Source organism: Mustela nigripes, chromosome 8, assembly GCF_022355385.1.
Source record: "Mustela nigripes isolate SB6536 chromosome 8, MUSNIG.SB6536, whole genome shotgun sequence".
In the NCBI taxonomy this organism is placed as follows: domain Eukaryota; kingdom Metazoa; phylum Chordata; class Mammalia; order Carnivora; family Mustelidae; genus Mustela; species Mustela nigripes.
The window spans coordinates 64114307-64134474 of record NC_081564.1 but is presented as its reverse complement, the minus strand read 5'-3'; the positions used below and the strand labels follow the sequence as shown (position 1 = coordinate 64134474).

Sequence of the window (20168 nt, the reverse complement as noted above, 5' to 3'; positions counted from 1 at the left end):
TTAAGGCTGAACAATATTCCATTGTATGTGCCCCATATCTTCTTTATCCATTCATTCGTGGACACTTGGGCTCCTTTCATAATTTGGTTATTGTAAATAATGCTGCAATAAACCTGGGGGGGGGTCATATGTTCTTTCAAATTGGTGTTTTTGTATTCTTTGGGTAAATACTAAGTAGTGCAATTACTGGATCGTAGAGAAGTTCCATTTTTAGCTTGTTGAGGAACCTCCATACTGTTTTCCACAGTGGTTGCATCAGTTTGCCTTCCCACCAATAGTGCATGAGGGTTCCTTTTCCTCCACATCCTCACCAACACTTGCTGTTTTTTCTGTTTTGGGTTGTGGCCATTCTGAAAGGTGTGAGGTGGTTTTGATTTGCATTTCCCTGATGATGAGTGATGTGGATCCTCTTTTCGTGTGTCTGTTGGCTATCTGGATGTCTTCTTTGGAGAAATGTCTGTTCACATCTTCTGTCCATAATTTTTAATTGGATTATTTGGGGATGGGTGTTGAATCATAGAAGTTCTTTATACATATTGGATACTAACCTTTACCCATTATATCATTTGCAAATATCTTCTATTCAGTAGGTTGTCTTTTAGTTTTGTTGATTCCTTTGCTGGGCAGTAACTTTTTTTTGGATGTAGTCCCAATAGCTTATTTTTGCTCTTACTTCCTTTACCTCAGGAAACAGATCTAGAAATGCCAATGTCAGAGAAATTCCTGCCTCTTCTAGGATATTTATGGTTACAAGTCTCACATTCAGGTCTTTAATCCATTTCAGTTTATTTTTGTTACAGTGTAAGCAAGTGGTTCAGTTTCATTCTTTTGCATGTAGCTGACCAGTTTTCACAATACCATTTGTTGAAGAGACTCTTTTTTCCCATGACATGTTCTGGCCTCTTTCGTTGAAGATTAACTGACCATATAATTGTGGGTTTGTTTCTAGGCTTTCTATCCTGTTTTTGTGCCAGTACCATACTATTTTGATTACTACAGCTTTGTAGTATAATTTGAAATCTGAAATTGTGACACCTCCAGTTTTGTTTTTCTTTTTCAAGATTGTTCTGGCTATTTTGGGTTTTCAGTGGTTCCATACAAATTTTAATATTATTTGTTCTATTTTTGTAAAAAATGCTCTTGGTATTTTGTTATTGATTGCATTGAATCTGTAGATTACTTTGGGCAGTATGGACATTTTAACAATATTTGTTCTTCCAATCCATGAGCATGGAATATCTTTCCATTTGTTTGTATCATCTTTCATTTCTTTCATCAGTATTTTATAGTTTTCAGTGTATAGGCTTTCCACCTTCTTGGTTAAGCTTATTTCTAGGTATTTTATTATATTGGTACAATTTTAAATGGGATTACTTTCTTAATTTCTACTTCTCTTGCTTCATTATTGGTGTATAGAAATGCAACAGATTTCTGTACACTGATTTTGTATCCTGGGATCTTACTAAATTCACTTATCAGTTTTAGCAGTTTTTTGGTGGGAACTTCCAGGTTTTCTATATATAGCATCATATCATCTGCATATAGTGAAAGTTTTACTTCTTCCTTACGAATTTGGATGGTTTTTATTTATTTTTGTTGACTGATTGTTGTGGCTAGGACTTCCACTACTATGTTGTGGAAAGTGATGAGGGTGGACATCCATGTCTTGTTTCTGATCTTAGGGGGAAAGCTCTCAATTTTTCACCATCAAGAAGATGTTAGCTGTGGGTTTTTCATATGTGGCCTTTATTATATTGAGGTATGTTCTCTCTAAACCTACTTTGTTGAGAGTTTTTATCATGAATGGATGTTGCCCTTTGTCAAATTTTTTTTCTGCATCTATTGAAATGATCATATATATTTTTAAACTTTCTCTTATTGATGTGAGGTATCATGTTGATTTATTTTTAACTATTGAACCACACTTGCATTGCAGGAATAAATCCCACTTGATTGTGGTAAATGATTTTTTTAACGTGTTGTTGGATTTGTTTTGCTAATATTTTGTTGAGGACTTTTGCATCTATATTCATCAGAGATATTGGCCTATAGTTCTCTTTTTTTTTGTATCTCTGGTTTTGGTATCAGGGTAATTTGGGCCTCCTAGAATGAATTTGGAAGTTTTCCTTCCTCTTCTATTTTTTGGAAGAGTTTGAGAAGACTAAGTATTAACTCTTCTTTAAATGTTTGTCAGAATTCACCTGTGAAGCCATCTGGTCCCGAACTTTTGTTTGTTGGGAGTTTTTCATCATTGATTCAATTTCTAATGATCAGCTTGTTCATATTTTCTATTTCTTCCTGATACAGTTTTTGGAGGTTAGATGTTCCTAGGAATTTATCTGTTTCTTCTAGTTTGTCCATTTTGTTGGCCTCTAGTTTTTCCCAATATTCTCTTACAATTTTTTAAATCTCTGTGGTGTCGGTTGTTGTTTCTCCTCTTTTACGATTTTGTTTATTTGAATCCTCTCTTTTTTCTTGATGAGTCTGGCTAAAGGTTTATCAATTTTTTTTTTTTATCTTTTCAAAGAACCAGCTCCTGGTTTCATCAATCTGTTCTATTGCTTTTATAATCTTTATATCATTTATTTTTACTCTGATCTTTATTATTTCCTTCCTTCTATTGATTAGGATTTTGTTTGTTCTTTTTCTAGCTCCTTTAGGTGTAACATTAGGTTCCTTATTTGAGATTTTTCTTGCTTCTTGAGTTGACCTGTGTTGCCAAGAACTTCCTTCTTAGAAATGCTTTTGCATCCCAAAGATTTTGGACACTTGTGTTTTCATTTCATTTGTCTCCGTGTATTTTTGAATTTACTCTTTGATTTCTTGGTTGATCCATTCATTGCTTAATAGCATGTTATTTAACCTCCATGTATTTGTGCTCTTTCCAGATTTTTTCTTGTAATTGATTTCTAGTTTCATAGTGTTGTGGTCAGAAAAAAAATGCATGGTATGATTTCAGTCTTTTTGAATTTGTTGAGACTTGTTTTGTGGCATAATATGTAATCTATACTGGAGAATGTTCCATGTGCACTTTAAAAGAATGTGTATTCTGCTGTTTTAGGATGGAATGTTCTGACTCATTCTATTAAAATCCATCCGATCCAATGTGACATTCAAAGCCACTGTTTCCTTGATGATTTTCTCTTTGGATGATCTCTCCATTGATGTTAAGTGGGGTGTTAACGTGCCCTCCTCTTACTGTATTACAATCAATTATTTCCTTTATGTTTGTTACTAACTGTTTTAAGTATTTGGGTGCTCCAATTTGGATGCATAAATATTTACAATTGTTGCACCTTCTTGCTGGATTCTTCCCTTTATTATTATAGTGTTCTTTTTTTTGTCTCTTGTTATCATCTTTGTTTTAAAGTTTATTTTGTCTGATATTAAGTATTGCTACTCCAGCTTTCTTTTCACATCCGTTTGCATGATAAATGCTTCTCCATCCCTTCACTTTCAATCTGTAAATGTGTTTAGTTCTGAGGCGAGTCCCTTATAGGCAGCGTATGGATGTGTCTTCCCCCCCCATACCTCCTCCCTTCTCCTCTTCCTCCTCTTCCTCCTCCTCTTCTTCGTCTTCTTCTTCTCCATTCTGCCACCCTATGTCTTTTGATTGGAGCATTTAGTCCATTTACATTCACAGTAATTATTGATAGGTAAGTACTTATTGCCATTTTGTTCCTTGTTTTATGGTTGTTGTTGTAGTTCTCCTCCGTTACTGTCTTCTCTTGTTCTCTCATGATTAGTTGGTTTTCTTTAGTGATATATTTGGAATTCCTTCTCTTTAATTTTTGCATGTCTATTACTGGGTTTTGATTTGTGGTGACCATTCAGTTTGTATATAACATCTGTATATAGTAGTCTGTATCTATTGATTTGATGGTCACTTAAATTTGAACCCTTCTGTATTCTACTTGCCCCCATATTTTAAGTATATGGTGTTATATGTTATATCCTTTCATTTTGTCAGTCCTTTGGCTGATTTTTACAGACATTCTTATTTTTACTGCTTTTGTGCTTCCTACATTCCTTCCTCTTGCTTATGGTCCTTCCTTTTCACTTGAAGAGTCTCCTTTAATATTTCTTTTAGGGCTGATTTAGTGGTCTTATCTTTTGTTTGTCTCAGAAGGTCTTTATCTCTTCTTTTTTGCATGATAGCCTTGCTGGATAGAGTATTCTTGCCTGCAGATTATTTTTTCCCTTTCAGAACTTTTTTAAAATATTAACATATAATGTATTATTTGTTTCAGGACCCTTTCAGCACTTTGAATACATCATGCCACTCTCTTCTGGCCCGCAAAGTTTCTGTTGAAAAATCAGCTGATAGCCTTATGAAGCTTCCCTTGTACATAAGTGGTTTCTTTTCCCCTGCTCCTTTTAAAATTCTCTCTTTATCACTGCTTTTGGCCATTTTAATTACTATATGCCATGGTGGGAACTTCCTTGGTTTGATTTTGTTGGGGCTCTCTGTCCTCCTGGATCTGGATTTCTGTTTGCTTCTCTAGATATGGGAAATTTTCAGCTTTATTTCTTCAAATGAAATTTCTGCCTCCCTTTCTTTCTCTTCTTCTTCTGGATCCCTATAATGTGAATGTTATTATGCTTGCTGGTATTACTGAGTTCTCTAAGTCTGTTCTAATTTTGCCTGTTTTTTTCCCCTTCAACCTGCTTAGCTTGATTGCTTTCCTTTACTCTGTCCTCTAGGTCACTGATTCATTCTTCTACTTCCTCTAGTTTGCTATTTACCCCATCTAGTGTATTTTAAATTTCATTTATTATGTTCTCATAATTCTGATTAGTTCTTTTTTTTTTTTTTTTTGGTCTCATCATTAAGGGTCTCATTGATGTCCTCATTCTTTCCTCAGTGAGTATCTTTATGATCATTTCTTTTAAATTCTCTATCAGGCACATTATTTATCTCCATTTCACTTATATCTCTTGCTGTGATCTGTCCTGTTCTTTCATTCGGGACATATTCCTCTGTCTCCTCATTTTGTCTAAGTCTCTGCATCTGTTTCTCTGGGTCAGAAAAGTCAGCTCTGTCTCCTGCACTGGAAAGTAATGGCCTTATGAAGAAGAGGTTTTGCAGAGCCCTGCAGTGTTCCCCAGAACCTGGTGCTCCAGGGCTGTCCTCTATGTGTGTTGTGCACACTCAGCTATGGGGACTGAGCTGCCTTTTCCTTCAGTCCAGTTGTCTGCAGTGACTTTCTTTGCCTGTGGTGGGCAAAGGGTTTGCTCTTGGTATTAACAGTGGGCCAGTCTTTGATGCCTTGGGTTTGAGTTGAGTCAAGCCAGGCATTTCCCAGAGAGGCAGTAGCACAGCCTGCTCTCCCTGTGTTGTCTTCTGAGAAGCTTTTGTTGGTGGGCAGGGCCTGCCGTCAGGCCCGAGATCTCTTCCCCAATCCCACTGCTGGGGCTGCAGTCTGACTGCTGTGTGTGGTTGTCTCCCCCGGGGCAGGAGTCACTTTGGAGTGGTGCTCCTCCCAACTGGGGCTGCTTGAACCCTGCCAACCCTGTGGCCCTGCCCTGAATGGGCTCTGACTAAAAGGGGTCCTGCAGTGCTGAGACAGAGGCAGGTTGGTCTGGAGGGTGTGGAGCAGTGGCAAAGCAGAATTAGCAAGTTCCACAGAGAGTGTCAGCAATGGGCTGGTTCCTGAAGGTGGCTGTGTGTTTATGCTGGGAGGGGGGATGGGGGGGGGGAATGGTGCCTGCCACTCCTTTCTTCCTGGAGGAGGCCCCCAGTGATCTTTGTCCCTCCAGGACATGCTCTGAGATGAGTAAATAACTCTCCCTCCTGTATGCCCCAGGCATTTTCAAACTGCTGCTTTTATTCTAGGTCTCCATGGGGCTGTTTGTTGTGCTGTCTCTTTAAGTGAGCCTGGGGCTGTCAGTGTCCTCTCTCCCACTCTGCTCTCCTAGAGCCAAGCCCACTGATTTTTAAAATTTCAGGTTTTAAGCCCTCCTGGTTGTGAGAACTCATGAAATTCAGCCCCTCTGGTTTTTCAAAGCCAAATAGTATGGGGATTCAGCCTCCCAGTGTGGGTTCCCTGGTGTGGGGGTCTGTTTCCCTTCTGTCTCCATGTGAATGGCTCCCTCCTGATGGGGACCAACCTGTGGGTCTGCTGGTTCCTGACCGCATCTTCGCCCTTTCTACCCTCTTCAGTGTGGCCTCTTCTCTACATTTAGTTGTGGAGTTTGTTCTACCGGCCTCTGGATCCTTTTCTGGGTTATTTACACATATGTGAGTGTTATCTAGTCACATCCATGGGAGGAGCTGAGCTTAGGGTCCTCCTACTACTCTGCCATCTTCCCCAGAAGTCTCTAGAAGCCTTTTAAAATTAAGTTTCTCTCTTACAAAAAAGGTTTTGTTTGTAAGGGTTTGACAAGGCAGAATTACTTATAAAACAGTCTCTGTGTGTTGACACAGCCTAAGTAAAGCCCCTCATAGACACTTTCCAAGTCAAAGATTGCTTGACTATGTCCCCACATCGGGCAACTGCCTCAGATGTTCTTTATTTTTGGAATTTATTATTTAAATGTTTAAAAACAGTCAAGTATCATATTCCACAAGGTATAGAAACGGGAAAAGGTGAAAATGAACTAAGCTATTGAAAAACAAAAAAAATGTAATACAAGAATTGTACAAAATAAGAATATACAAGGCATGATTATAGCAAGCTTGCCTCAGGAAAATACTGATATAACCGTGACTTGCATTCACTACAAGACTCTTTACTTCTCATGATAACTGTGTGATAGGAAAGCACCAACATCACCAGAATGGGACCCTCTAGACAACAAAGATGTTTTCACAGTGCCGATGGTAGACACCAAAGAAGAATATCAATGACATAATCCCAGAGGGAGGCAAGGGGAGAAAGATGTTGGCAAACCACCTTGAGCGTGCAAGAAAGTCTGGGAGCACAGCCAGGTAAGTGTGGAGTAGGGAAACATCAGAACTAGCAGACTCCAGAAGGCACCAATAGAGAGTTGAAGTCACAGGCATGCATTGGAGACACGACCAAGGTAATACCCCAAATCTATCCAGATAAACCAGCTCATCTTCTCCCTGTGGCCAGGCTGTGAATAAGGGGTCCTCATGGCTAGTTTTGGCCCCATCCTTGTTGCATTTATCATAGCCAACAAGCACCTATTAAAAGATAATAAAGTTATGCTTTTTCAAAATTTTTAGTTTTTGCAATCCTGACTCTAGTTTGGGTTTCTATTAATCCCAGTACAAATATCAGTGTGGGTAACTGATTTTTTTTTTTTTTAATTGAGTAGCCACACACTTCAATTGCATTATTTCACTATCCGACTAAGTGTCCTGCTTTTAAACAATGGCCAACCACTAATCATTACACAAAGCAGAAGCTATTTATGCAATGAATTCTAGACCAAGCTCCTTTCGTCTTGGCAAAGTAGTGTTAGACTCTAGCACTTGTGAGATTGCCCATGAACCTTGGCATAAAGAAATTTTTATTTTTTTTTTTAAGATTTCATTTTTAGTTTATTATTTGGCGGGGGGAGGGGGTAGAGGGAGCGCAAGTGTGAACTTGAGCTGGGGGAGAGGCAGAGGGACAAGCAGATTCTTGGCTGAGCTGGGATCCCAACGCAGGGCTCAATCCCAGGACTCAAGGATCATAACCTGAACGGAAGTCAGACGCTTAAGTAGTTGAGCCACCCAGGTGGCCCGGCATTAAGAAATTCTTCAATTGAAAACTGCTGGAGGTCAGGAACCAAAACTTAGTCTATGGGGAACTCAGCTGGCCCCATAGTGAAACATGGCATACGATTTGAATTTTAATAATTATGAAAAACTACCTTTTATTTCATAATCTAAGTGATGGCTATCATTTATTTTCATATATCTTCCTCTTAAATCTCATAACTGACAACATTGCTCAGGAAGCTCCTTCCTCAGCTCCAGTGACTGACTCATTGGCAAAGCAGGACCCATTCCTGAGAGGCATCAGGTTTCTTCCCAGGACAGAAGCTCAGACACAATTGCTTTGGGTTTTTCTACAACTAAGTGGGTCCCTTCCTACAGAGGCAGTATCGAACTCAAACACTCTCATTTTTCCATCAACCACAGAAACAATAAGGTATATAGGTTATTTCAGGGTGAACGAACTCATGATCTCAAAATTTCCGGCATATATTTATTGATTTTAGAGGGTTTTAAATACACCATCAACTCAGAGATTTTGGAGATACAGATGCCAAACCTGATACTGTAACTGGTCAGACGTGATTCTGAACCTGCATGGCCTGAGCTCCTCGGGGAGCCTCCCAAAGTGAAAGAAAGACTGAGTTATTTTTGTCTGATTCCACAATCCAGCATATAGAAGGCTTATCGTGATTTGTCTTTCTAGCACCCACACGTTGGGATGGTTTGTTGCGGTATCATGGCCCAGAGAGAGGGCTCCTCTCCCAGGTTAAGCAGACTGTTGGTGCTGTGGCAGACCCCGCCCACCAACCATTTATTCTGAATTACTGAAGCTTCCGGAGCCCTTCAGATCCTGAAGACTTGCTCCAGAACTCAGTCACGAGAAGTGGTTACAAGAAACCAGTAACTTCAAGGTTGTAGTTCACCCTAGAATTTTATCACGCGTGACTTTTGCAGTTCTTTGGAGAACTTTGGGAATTCTGATCAAGGGGTGCCTGGATGGCTCAGCTTAAAGCGTCTGCCTTTGGCTCAGATCATGATCCCACAGTTCTGGGATCGAACCCTGCATGGGGCTCACTACTCAGCAGGAAGCCTGCTTCTCCCTCTACACACTGCCCTTGCTTCTGTTCCCTCTCTTGCTATTTCTCTCTGTGTGTCAAATAAATAAATAAAATCTTTTAAAAATATAAAATAAAAGGATTCTGATCAGGAGGACAATGCAGCCGGGGGACTTCTACTGATGCTCTGATTTCTCAAATCTAGGACATTAAATTTAACTAAAAAGAAGAAAATAAGGGGAAGAAGCTCTAAATAAGTAGCAGCAGGGTAAGATGAAAACCCCAGATGCCCTTTTCCTAGCCTTTCCACTGTTACCAAAACGCAGTAGGTCAATGGTCTCCCGTCTAACCCCAGTTGAGCGCCGCGTGACTTTCCGGACCAAGACTCCCGAGCGTGCTCCCCAGCCGCGCCCCTCAGCAGAGCACAAGGACCCCACTTCCCAGGCTCCGTTCGGAAAAACCACACCAGAGCTTGGAGCACAGGTGCCCGCCTTCCCCGAGACAAAGGCTGCACGGACAGAGCCTACCTGATCCGAGGGCCCGTTTGCCCGGACCACGCCAAGCCAGGCAAAGCCTCGGAGCCCGGCCTCACCAGCCTCATCTCCACAAGGGTCCTTCCAAAGAGGACCACGAGGGGCGTCCCCAGCGGCGCCAATCAAAGACTGTCCATTCATCCTTCCTTTCTCTCCATACTTGACAAAGGGCAAAAAGACATGAATTAGCAGGATGAGCCTGGGAAATGCAGGATGGAGGGAGGCAGGAGTGCCCCCAAGGAGTCCTGGGAACCCGGCCATGACCCCAGATGGAGACGGCCAAGGGACAAGGCAGGCTTCTCCAGCAGCAAGGAGGGACAGTGAGCTCACTACAGACATGGGATGTGCATTTTACTTTACTTAAAAAAGAAAAGAAAGAAGAAAGATAGTAAACCTGGTGCTGTTTCTCTACCAGAGGGAGGCTAGCAGAGCTGAAGCCTGGCCGCAGGGCTTCGATTCACCCAGTGAAGGGCGGGCTTCAGGCTCTGACCTGCTGCAGGCAGACTGTTAAGGGGCCAACACCAATGCAACAATTTCCCGCGGCCTTGTTCTTTACAAAGGCCTGGGGTGGGCTCTATTTTCTGTAATAAGAAACAAGCCACTGTCTTCATGCACAGCAGGAGCCCAGTCTGAGAGGCTGCTCAGTGACATTTTTTCTTGTATCGGAACAAGAACTGTTAAATACTGGATATCACCTTGTTGATGATAAACAATTCTTAGTTGAAGTCAACAAGTGTGGCAACTTTTTGTAAGTTTTATTAAAAAAAAAAAACCAGCAAAAAACAAAAATCCTCCCTTGCATTCGAAGATATCATTCTTCCTTCACAAGTTCCGGAAAAGTTGTGTGCGCTTTTTTTTTTTTTTTTTTTTGTCCCTCCTTTATTTAATTTTTACTTTCTTTTACTGGCTTGCCTTGAAAAATCCACAACTGTGGAAAATATTATTGACATGTCTTAGGGGGAAAAAATGGTGCGTGTATGTGTTTATTCATGGTTAAACTAGCTGGCTAGTTAAGTACAACAGAAATGTCTGTGGGTTGCATTACATATTTTTGTTTGTTTGATAAAGAAGAGCATTAAGGAAAACCAGTGGTAAGACTCTCATTTTATATGCAGTTTTTTTTTAAAAGGAAAATAAAAAAAAAAGAGACAAACAGGGACTGTCACGTTCCCTCCGTGTAGGTGTTAACCCCCTTCGGTCTCTGCAAACTCCCATTTCCCTCCATCACCAAAATGACACACATCTAGGAAGACAATATCCTTGACCTCAGCATCGTATTTTCTTAGAGCCCAGAGAGAAATATTTGGAATCCAGGTGAGCTTGTAAAGAGTACATAGCTCAAACCTTCACTTTATAGAAGAGGAAACTGAGGTTCAGAGTGGAGACTATCCAAGTCTCCTGGGCAGTCAGCTTTATGCAACAGGGGATCTTTGTCTTCTTGGCGCCAAGCACATTAAAGCACATTACTGCCTCCCGAGATTCTATTCAAGTAAACAGTGAAGGAGCAGCTCCCGAGTGACGGGGTCTGCAGTGCGCGTCAGGGCTTTGTGACATAATGCACACAGGCTTGTCTTCATGGCTGCCTTGAAATAACTCTGGGGTGGGGGCGAACAATAGCCAAGGACCCTGCCACCTCTACTTTCACCCTATGCCCTTGCTGGAAGCAGGAACTCTTCTGACAAACAGACATGTACCTCAAAGTGAGCCTCATTCTTTTGTGCCACTGACACATCCACAACAAGCCCATAGGTGCTAAATTGAACATCGCAGGAATATTCTGGAAGCAGCACCTGGTGAGCTTTCCAGCAAGAGTCAGAAATCACCTTTCATAACCCAAGTCATTAGTGGAACAAAGCAGTACTTATTCTAATGTGAGTCAATATCAGGATTTCAATTCAACCAACATTCCCTATTTGCATACATGCAATAAAACTCAGCATACATTAGAAATCTGTGCAATTGGAGAGACCTGAAAGTCTTCAATTTTCTGTGGCTCAAGCATCACTTTAAAAAATAAAACAAAGTTTTGGATATAAACATAGAATAAAACATTTAAACGCTCTTACTCATAAACAGAATTTCAGTATTGACATTTATTTGGTACTTACAATAGTCTTTATTGTAGGTAGTTTTGGGTTCGAAGTGGTGGGAGGTGCTCAGTTTTCTTTAAAGCTGTAAGCAGAAACAAAGACAATGCTGTCAGGTACTCGTGTCTCCTGGTGAAAACACTTCTGTCCTCAGAAGGCACCACTCCCAGAAGCCTTGGGGTCTGAATTCCACACCAGAAAATGCAGCTGCAAAGAAGCTGCTGGGGCTGGATCCCAGGTTGTCCCGGTGGGTAGCAAGCACGCTCCCTTCAGTGCCACACTCAGGGAGGGGTGCAGAACCACATTTGGAAAGGGCCATTCCCTGTACCCTATTTTTTTTTTTTTTTTGGAGTCCTATTGATACGTCTCTAACTTCACTCAACTATTTCACGAACACGGTTTGAAACTCCTGTCCAGCCTGGGTGAACCCAGAGTCATTTGGCACGTAAAGTGGACCCCTTGCTCGAACCCCTCTTGCACACAGAGCTCAGGTGGGGCTTGCACCCTGTTTCAGAAATCATGAGCAAAGGACATGGCTTGCAGGCTTTAGCAAGAAGCCCGCGGCTTTGGTAAATTGCTTTCCAGCCTTCCAGGATTCTGACTTTGCTGCTTCCACTCAATTGCAACCATCTGTGGCATATTTCTCCATTAAAAAAAAGAAGAGGGTGCAGGAGCAACAGTTAGGAGTAAGCAGACAAGCTGGTAATGGGACAGTTGGAAATGAAGAGAGCTGAGGAGGGTACTCACGCGCCGGCTGGCTTCCCGGGGGCAGAAGGCTCTGGCTGATAAAGGGCGGCTAGGCTCTAGTAAGAGGGAGGGTGCTCGGGAGCAGATAGTGCTGGGAGGAGGCACCTGGCAGTTTCATACTCAGAACCCGGCTCGGCATATCCGTGCCCTCTGCTTTCTCCTCCCACTTCAGGAGCCCCGGCCAAAGCATTACCAAGGACCAGTCCCCTGTCCTGCACCTGATATCTGTCTGTCTGTCTCTTTCTCTTCCTCGCTCAGTCTCTCTCTCTGTGTCTCTCTCTGCTGATGTTTCTCTCCTCTCCTTCTCCCTCTTCCCCCTGCCCCACTCTGTTCTTGATTTGGTGCCAGCAGCTTTGCCATTTTCCTGTGGCGTTCCAAGGTCTGGACCCAGGGACAATCCTGCAAGTTCGTCTTTTTCTTCCCCTCCTGTTCTAGCTCCCACCCTCACCCTGAAATACTTTGGTGAATATTTCTAACTAAAAAAGACCAACATGGTACCACTTAAAACTAAAAACTGAGGGTGAAGTTGCTACATTGTAGACTCAGAGAGCAAAGGGACTGCTTCCAGGGTGGAATTTTCTCGTTCTCTTAGACTCCACACAGCCTCTGCACCAGCGTAAGAATCCAGCAAAGCCCTGAGGGGTGTGGTGTGCGGGTGGTGAGGGCAAGGGGTAATGCAGTTCATTTTCTGGAAACCGACCTGCCCTTTTTCCCAGTGAGGAGGAAACAAACATATAAATGCTTCCCTAAAATGTCCTTCTTTCCAGGTGAGGATCCCAGGACAAAGCCTGCTGCCTTTTACTGGACAGGAGGCAAACATTCCATAGCAGAGGAATCTAAAATTCAAGTGAAAAGTCCATATCTTCTCTCATTCTTCTTAAAATTCAGTATTTGTGGCTTGCTCTGTGATGGCGGGACTCTAACTCAGGTGCACTTCCTGGAGCGCACAATTAAAACAAAAACAAAAACTAAAACTAAAGCAAAAACCAAACAACCCAGAGAGCTGTGCTGATGTTCTGGTCTTTCACCTGGACCTCCCCCCGTCCTGGAATTGCTGATGGCCCTTGTCAGAGGTCCCCAAGGCAACCCCGACTCGCTGGCTCCCCCTACTGGACACCCGCCAAACCACAGAGTTCCCAGGCCTAGGGAGCCCCTGCTCCTGCTTCCTGCCGCTCAGCCTGTGCATGTCAGGGACCTAGGAGGGCGACCAGAGGTTGGGGTTCATGATTACAGTTCTGAACTTCAGGGAAATCTCCCTCCAACATTTTGTCCTGGTAAAATAAGCCTAAAGTAAGCTCCTAGTTCACCCTGAAAGAAAATGAATCCCAGGAGGACATAGGGCCTGGTATGGGAATGAAAGGAAGCACATCAGCTTCCAGGAGTTCCTTATGCAAATGGGCCACCATCCGTCATAGCAATAGGGATGATCATGATAAGAATGGCACGAGCGGTTGAGGGCTCACTGTATGTGCTGAGCACTGTGCAAACCAAGTTATTCCCGTTGGTCATTCAACCATTGCAAAAGTCCTAGGAGGGTAAATGCCATTATCCCCATTTTGCAGATAAGGAACCTGAGGCTCACAGAGTTTAAATAACTTGTCCAAAGTCTAACACCAAAGTTTGTACTTTGATGTCCTTCAGCACTGTTCCATATTTCCAGCGTCTGATCCTTTTGTTTGCCTTTCATCAATTCACTGATTAATTTAATCAACTTGGCCATCCACACGTTGTTAGAGTGCCCCCCAGCGCCCAGCGCCCCCCTGTCCCGGGCTGGCTCTCTGAACTTCGTCGGCCCTCCATCTGGCTCCATCACAACGGAACGTGTGCAGAATTTTCCCTCCTCTGCGTTTCTCCATAGAATCTTGGCCCCGGGAAAGTTCTCTCTCCCCCTCTCTACCCACTCTGGCCACATGCTCACACTGGGCTTTTGTTCCTCCACTTTCCCAGCAGACTGCTGTCCAGGCCGTACTTCGGGGTACTGACAGCAACTTAGGCCCCTGTTCCTCCCTAGACAGGCGACCGTCCACCCCGGCTCTCCCACAGCTTGGTAGCGGCTTTTATTAAAAACATATTTTATGCCGCACCATCCCACGTGGGCTGGGAGATACTAGACAATAAGGTCAGGATCTTAACGGTTGTCTTTATTCACAACAGATCTCTTTCCGGAAAGGCTAGAGATACGAGCTAGTTGAAGGTCATGGTGAAGAAGAGAACAAAGTGATGTGTCATGTCAGAATTTCAGTATTTTTTTTTCTACGACTGCATTCGTAGGTGTTTCTAAATATGTGTCATTTGACTCAGAAATTCTTCCAGCACCATTTCATTTGGACGGCTGCTTGCTCTCCGCTTGTCTACGGGCAGCTTAGCTTTACACACAACGTGCATCCAGGCGGACGGAGCGCCCACACTCAGCAGGTGTCGGTAAGTGTGCAGGCGAGGACTGCCCTGATTGTCTCCTGCATCCTGAGCTGAGGTTTTCTAAGTGGAAGAGAGCACGGGGAAGAAACTTGTTCTCATTCTTTCCTTCCTCTCCTCCTGACCCCCCACAAAGAGAGAAGCCAAGATGGCAAGTCCGGGACACAACGTCCCTCGGCGCTGTGCTCTGAGCCCACAGCGTTTTCGTTTGGTAAATAGTCAGACAAAAGGCACCAATGAGAGCCCAAACTCCCAGTGACCCCAGAGCCTCTTGGGGGCACCCTTTGCGGTAGACCGTCCCTGGATGTAGAGCCAAGAAGCCGGCTGGCACCCAGCAAAGTGCCTCTGCCCTTGCCAGGGGAGCCGGGGGCTGGATGGTGGCCGGAGCCTGTGAGGCGCCTACATTTCTAGATCTCCAGGGCACTCATGCAATTATTCAGCTCCATTTACTAGCTGGCTGTTCCTCCTGCACACAGCAGAAGAATGAGAGGGTCTCCATACCCAGCTATGACTTCTATCAGATTCTCCTTTCCATGCATCACCTTACTGCCAATTTTTTTTTCCCCAAAATTTATTTGTTTATTTAATAGAGCTACCCTATGACCCAGCAATTGCACTACTGGACATTTATCCCAAAGACACAGATGTAAGGAGAAGAAGGGGCACATGCACACTAATGCTCACAGCAGCAATGTCCATAATAGCCAAACTATGGAAGGAGCCGAGATGCCCTTCAACAGATGAATGGATGAAGATGTGGTTCATATACACAATGGAATATTATGCAGCCATCAGAAAGGATGAATACCCAACTTTTGCATCAACATGGATGGGACGAAGGAGATCATGCTGGTGAAATAAGTCAAGCAGAGAGAGTCAATGATCATATGATTTCCCTTATTTGTAGAATGTAAGGAATAGCCTGGAGGACATTAGGAGAAGGAAGGGAAAAATGAAAGAGGGAATCAGAGTGGGAGATGAACCACGAGTGACTATGGACTCTGGGAAACAAACTGAGGGTTTCAGAGGGGAGAGAGGTGGGGAGACCGGTGAGGTCTGTGATGTGTATTAAGGAGGGCATGTATTGCATGGGGCACTGGGTGTTACAGGCAAACAATGAATCATGGAACACTATATCAAAAACTAATGATGTACTGTATGGTGACTAACATTACATAATAAATTATTTTTTTTAAATATTTGTTTCTTTATTTTAGAGCAAGAGTGCATGCACAAGCAGAGCGAAGAGCAGAGGGAGATGAAGAAAGAATCTGAAGCAGATTTGGCACTCAGGGCAGAGCCTGAGTGTGTGTGTGTTGTGGGGAGGGTACTCAGTCTCATGAACCTGAGATCATGACCTGTGCCGAAACCGAGTCAGTTGCTTAACAGACTGTGCCACCCAGGTGCCCCCCTTCTTTCCATTTTTTTAAGTTAAACTCAGGCCAGGTGAAGGTCCATCATGTAGGTCTCTGGTCTCCACAGCCAGTGCTTAAGGATGTGCAGGTTGTGCACTGCACAAATGCACTATGCCTAAAGTGATACCTTAGCATCCTAGACATTTATGTGTTTATGGCAACAAAACTCTTGCAGATGGCACTAAAATATCTTGAGGAAAGGGGCCATACTGGCTAACAATGGTCCTGCTGATGTTTTGTTTCTTCAGGATTAAAACATGGGAAGAGGTAGAGAATAGACAGGGAAGGTTAGATTTCCGTTGCCTTATCCACTTTGTCTACCTATAGTCCTTACCCCTCTCAGTCAGATTGTTTATTTTCTCCCAATACCTGGGTCAAGGGGCATCTTTGATTAGAGGACTAGTATTTGATTGTATCATGCGGCTTTTGCTGGCTGGGATGTGTGGATATGAGTGAAGTCATTGAGCTGATTCCTGAATAGGTTGGTTCGCTGTCTAGCTCCCAAATCCATGACCGACTGGGCCCTGGCCAGCTGTACCCAGGGTGAGCCAAGGTCACAAAGTGGACCGGGAGAGCGTAGATGGTTGTAGAAAAGTCCTTCCTGCTTGCAGCGGAACACCTAAGACATGGCTCAGGCAATGTTATCTTCGAAGATGAGGGTCTGCGGGTTCATCGTTAAACCCACACAAGATACCGATGATGAATGAATTCAACACTGTTGAGTGAGAGAAAAAAATCCAGTAAGAAATTTCAGATAACACCCTGACCCATGTTGAGTGGAACAACATCCCCCTGGGGACTAGCACTGTCCCACATCATGTTTTTGCAGGATCTGGGGTTTACGGTCGAGGACCCAGAGCTTTGCTTGGTTGAGACTCTGCGGTTTCTTTTGGCAGGGCTGGTGGGCAGCCCGAGTCTTTCATCTTGATTGTGGCAAGACAGGATGCACCGTGTGTTTAGAAGCAGTTCAAGCTTTTTCTTTGCTTCAAACAGATTGTTCCATCTATTTTTCCATTTGGGGTGTTCTGTCCTGTTATAAAAAATAACCCCAGGGCACCTGGGTGGCTCAGTGGGTTAAGCATCTGCCTTTGGCTCAGGTCACGATCTCAGAGTCCTGGGATCAAGCCCCATATTGGGCTCTCTGCTTAGCTGGGAGCCTGCTTCTCGCTTTCCCTCTGTGTTTTTCTTTTCTCTTTCTCTCAAATCAATCAATAAACAAAATCTTAAAAAAAAAAAAACCCCAATTCTAAAAACAAAGTCCCCAAACATGGTTTCCTCATGGACCACTCTGTTCAGAGCTGGTAGTTTTATACTCCTTTCTCCTATCATTGTCTCTACCCTCAACCCCAGCGTGAGTCTTATTTTTCTGTTCAACTTGCCTTCCAGATTTCCTTGTCCAGGGGACCCACCCCATCTTCCTTGATCCGTCCATTCACTCCTCTATCCATCATCTAACATATGCTGGGCTGACTCAGAGTTGAACAAGATGTTCTCATTTTAAGGACTTCAGTGTCATACGTTTTTTTCTTTCTAAATCTTCCCCTCAGCTCCTAAATGTGTGGTGCCTCTAGCAGTGCCTGACATTTTCTGCTCTTTTCTTACATATTTTCTCTGGCAAACACCTCCATCCCATGCCCTGTCCTATCCTGCTTCACCTGACTACACAGATTTTTGTTTAGCTGGTTTCTTGGATGGAGTCCTGGAGCAGGAACTGCGAGGTACTCATTGTGATGAGATTAGACACATTAGACTGCATCCATCAGCTACTCAATCGCCCCAGTCCATTAGGAGGGGAGCTGGCCTGACTCTGGGACTCCCAGTCTTGACTGCATGTTGGAATTACTGGGCGGGGGTTGGGGGGGAGGGCGGTTTACAAAATACTGATAGTGGAGAGTCTGAGGTAATTGGCTTGGGGTGTGAGAGCTTTAAAACTCCTCTTGCTGGGCACTCAGTTAGTTAAGCAACTGCCTTCAGCTCAGGTCATGATCCTGGAGTCCTGGGATCGAGTCCCGCTTTGGGCTCCCTGCTCGGCAGGGAGTCTCCTTTCCCTCTGACCCTCCCCCTTCACATGCTCTCTCTCTCTCTCTCAAATAAATAAATAAAATCTTTAAAAGAAAATAAAACTCCTCTTGCTGATTCTATCAGCACCACGCTCTAACCAACTGAGCTAACCGGCCGCCTTTCCTCTTGCTGATTCTAACATGCCGGCGAGGTTGAAAACCACTGGGCTAAATCTAATTCTACTTCCTTACCCTCCAAAACAAGGATGTGTGTCCTAGTGAGATCAGCTGGATTTTGACAAGGATTCAAAGTCCAGCAGCGATCTCTGCCTGGAGAAGATGCCTTCCCAAACCCTAGGTCCATTAGGAAGTGAATGGAGATTAATAACACCTCCCTTGCCAAATCCAAAGATCAGACATCACAGCCCGTGATAGGCTTTCAGACAAAGGTGATCTTTGTCATTAGTCCCTACATCCAGCTTCCTTCTTTCTGCCAATCTTCACCTCGGTTCTACAGCTCAGCTGACGCTTGCCCAGTGGGGAATGGGTTGCAAAGCTGACCCTGCACACTTAGGAAGGATAGGGGAGGGTTTCATTCCATTCACTCTTGTGTGGGTTCTTAGGTCTTTAAGGTGTCCGCAAACCAGTGACCTTGACATCCGTGGGAGCTTTTTGGAAATGAAGCCCGCTCGGACTTCGGGAATCCAAATCTGCGTTTTAACCCGACCCCTGGGAAACTTGCCTGCATAGTAAAGTTTTGGCAGCACCCTCCCTAGCATCCCTGTGCTGGGTAAGAAGGGATGGATTCCAAGCCCCGGAGCAGCAACAGTCTACAAATTCCAATGTGTTGGTTGGAGACTCCATGGAGAGCCCAAGTGAGTCATTGGGGCATTCCAGCTGGCGGCCTGGGGCATGCTGTCACATGCTGGACCAGCCGGAGGAAGGAAGCCTCATCATTCCATTAGACTCCCGCCGCCGGTCCCACCCTGTGCCTGGAGCTGATGACATCACATAGGCTTGCCGAGTACCCTCCAGCCCTCAGTCACCACGACAGAGGATCCCTGGTCACGAGAAGGAGGTGTTTGCACGCACAGGGGCTGGAACCCCACAGTGGCACCTGGGGTCCCACCAGAAGCCTCTGCATTCTGCCTGCCCACAGGACAAACGCCCCCATGATGCAGGTGTACACCCTGGGGCTTGGGATCTTCCCTGAGCCTCTTCCTTGGGGGTTCCCTGCACTTGGTTCTCCCTCTGGGGTTCCTTGGCCTTTTTATCCGTGAGGCCCCTGCAGTAAACCCCTCACCCCACCTTGCCATATAGGTCCTTTGGCTAAAAGGCAAAAGCACCTGTGTTGGACCGTGCTTTGTAGAATACAGTGGACGGCTGACTGCACGTCACAAGCTACATCTGCCTTCCCTTCTGCTGTCCCTCCTACCCTGGGGCTGGGCGGCTAAACTGTCCCCCCCCCGCCCCCCCGTGAAGCCCGTTTTTGCCAGAAGGCAAGTCTGTAGGCCCTGACTGCAAGCGTTGGCCCACGTCCCTGAGTGTGCTTCTCTGCTCGCTCACGCCTTGAGCACTGTTTGTCATTACATAGGGAGTGAGCACTGGTTTCACTGAGTCTGCCTCCGGGACTGTGAGCTGCGGAGCAGGGGGCACGGCCTGCGCAGAGCTTGTTTGCTGCTGTAGCCCCAGGTCCAGGTTCAGTGTCTGGCTCACGGGGATCCTCAGTAGCTCTTCACGGAGCACTTGGTTAGATAAATGGGGAAAGGCTCCGTCACTATGGGGACTGGGAGGCTTCGGGTGAGTTCTCGCACGGTACGTGTGTGAATCTTTGGTGTGAGGGGGCTGGGGGGTGGATTCCCACCAAATACAGCCCTCAGAGCAGGGCGCAGCACTGTGACTGGGACCCACGGTCCGGGTGTGGGGCAGGGCTGCATCTGGACACACAGGGTCGGCCCTTGTTCGTCTGCTCCTGTCCCAGGTCAATCAATCAGTCTCTAAGCAGCCAGCACTCGAGCTTACAGGCCAGCCTTGGGGTCAGGAGCTCTGGCTTGCCTCTAAAATGGTCCTAAACCTGGGGAGGGCTGAGGCCCTGCTCCGGGCGTGCAGGCTGGCCAGTCCCTGGGGGTTCGGGGTCTTCCTGAGGGTGGGTGAGCAGGAAGAAGCATACCTGCATGGCTCAGTGGGTTAAAGCCTTTGCCTTCGGCTCAGGTCATGATCCCAGGGTCCTGGGATCAAGCCCCA

The 20168-nt window shown here is 44.8% G+C and overlaps 1 protein-coding gene across 8 annotated transcripts in view; it reads right to left on the bottom strand.

The window, feature by feature from the left end:
* SLC14A1 (solute carrier family 14 member 1 (Kidd blood group)) overlaps positions 1–20168 on the bottom strand; it is a 47955-nt gene that overhangs the window by 16697 nt on the left and 11090 nt on the right. The window contains exons 1-4 of one of the 8 annotated variants that reach the window (XM_059409574.1): positions 12313–12404; positions 11369–11432; positions 9255–9419; positions 7034–7150 (exon numbers count right to left, since the gene is read on the bottom strand). In XM_059409574.1, the coding sequence (XP_059265557.1) occupies positions 7034–7150; positions 9255–9401 (264 nt within the window). In that variant the 5' untranslated portion in view covers positions 9402–9419; positions 11369–11432; positions 12313–12404. The other 7 variants (XM_059409572.1, XM_059409573.1, XM_059409576.1 and 4 more) reach the window with 7 other exon arrangements.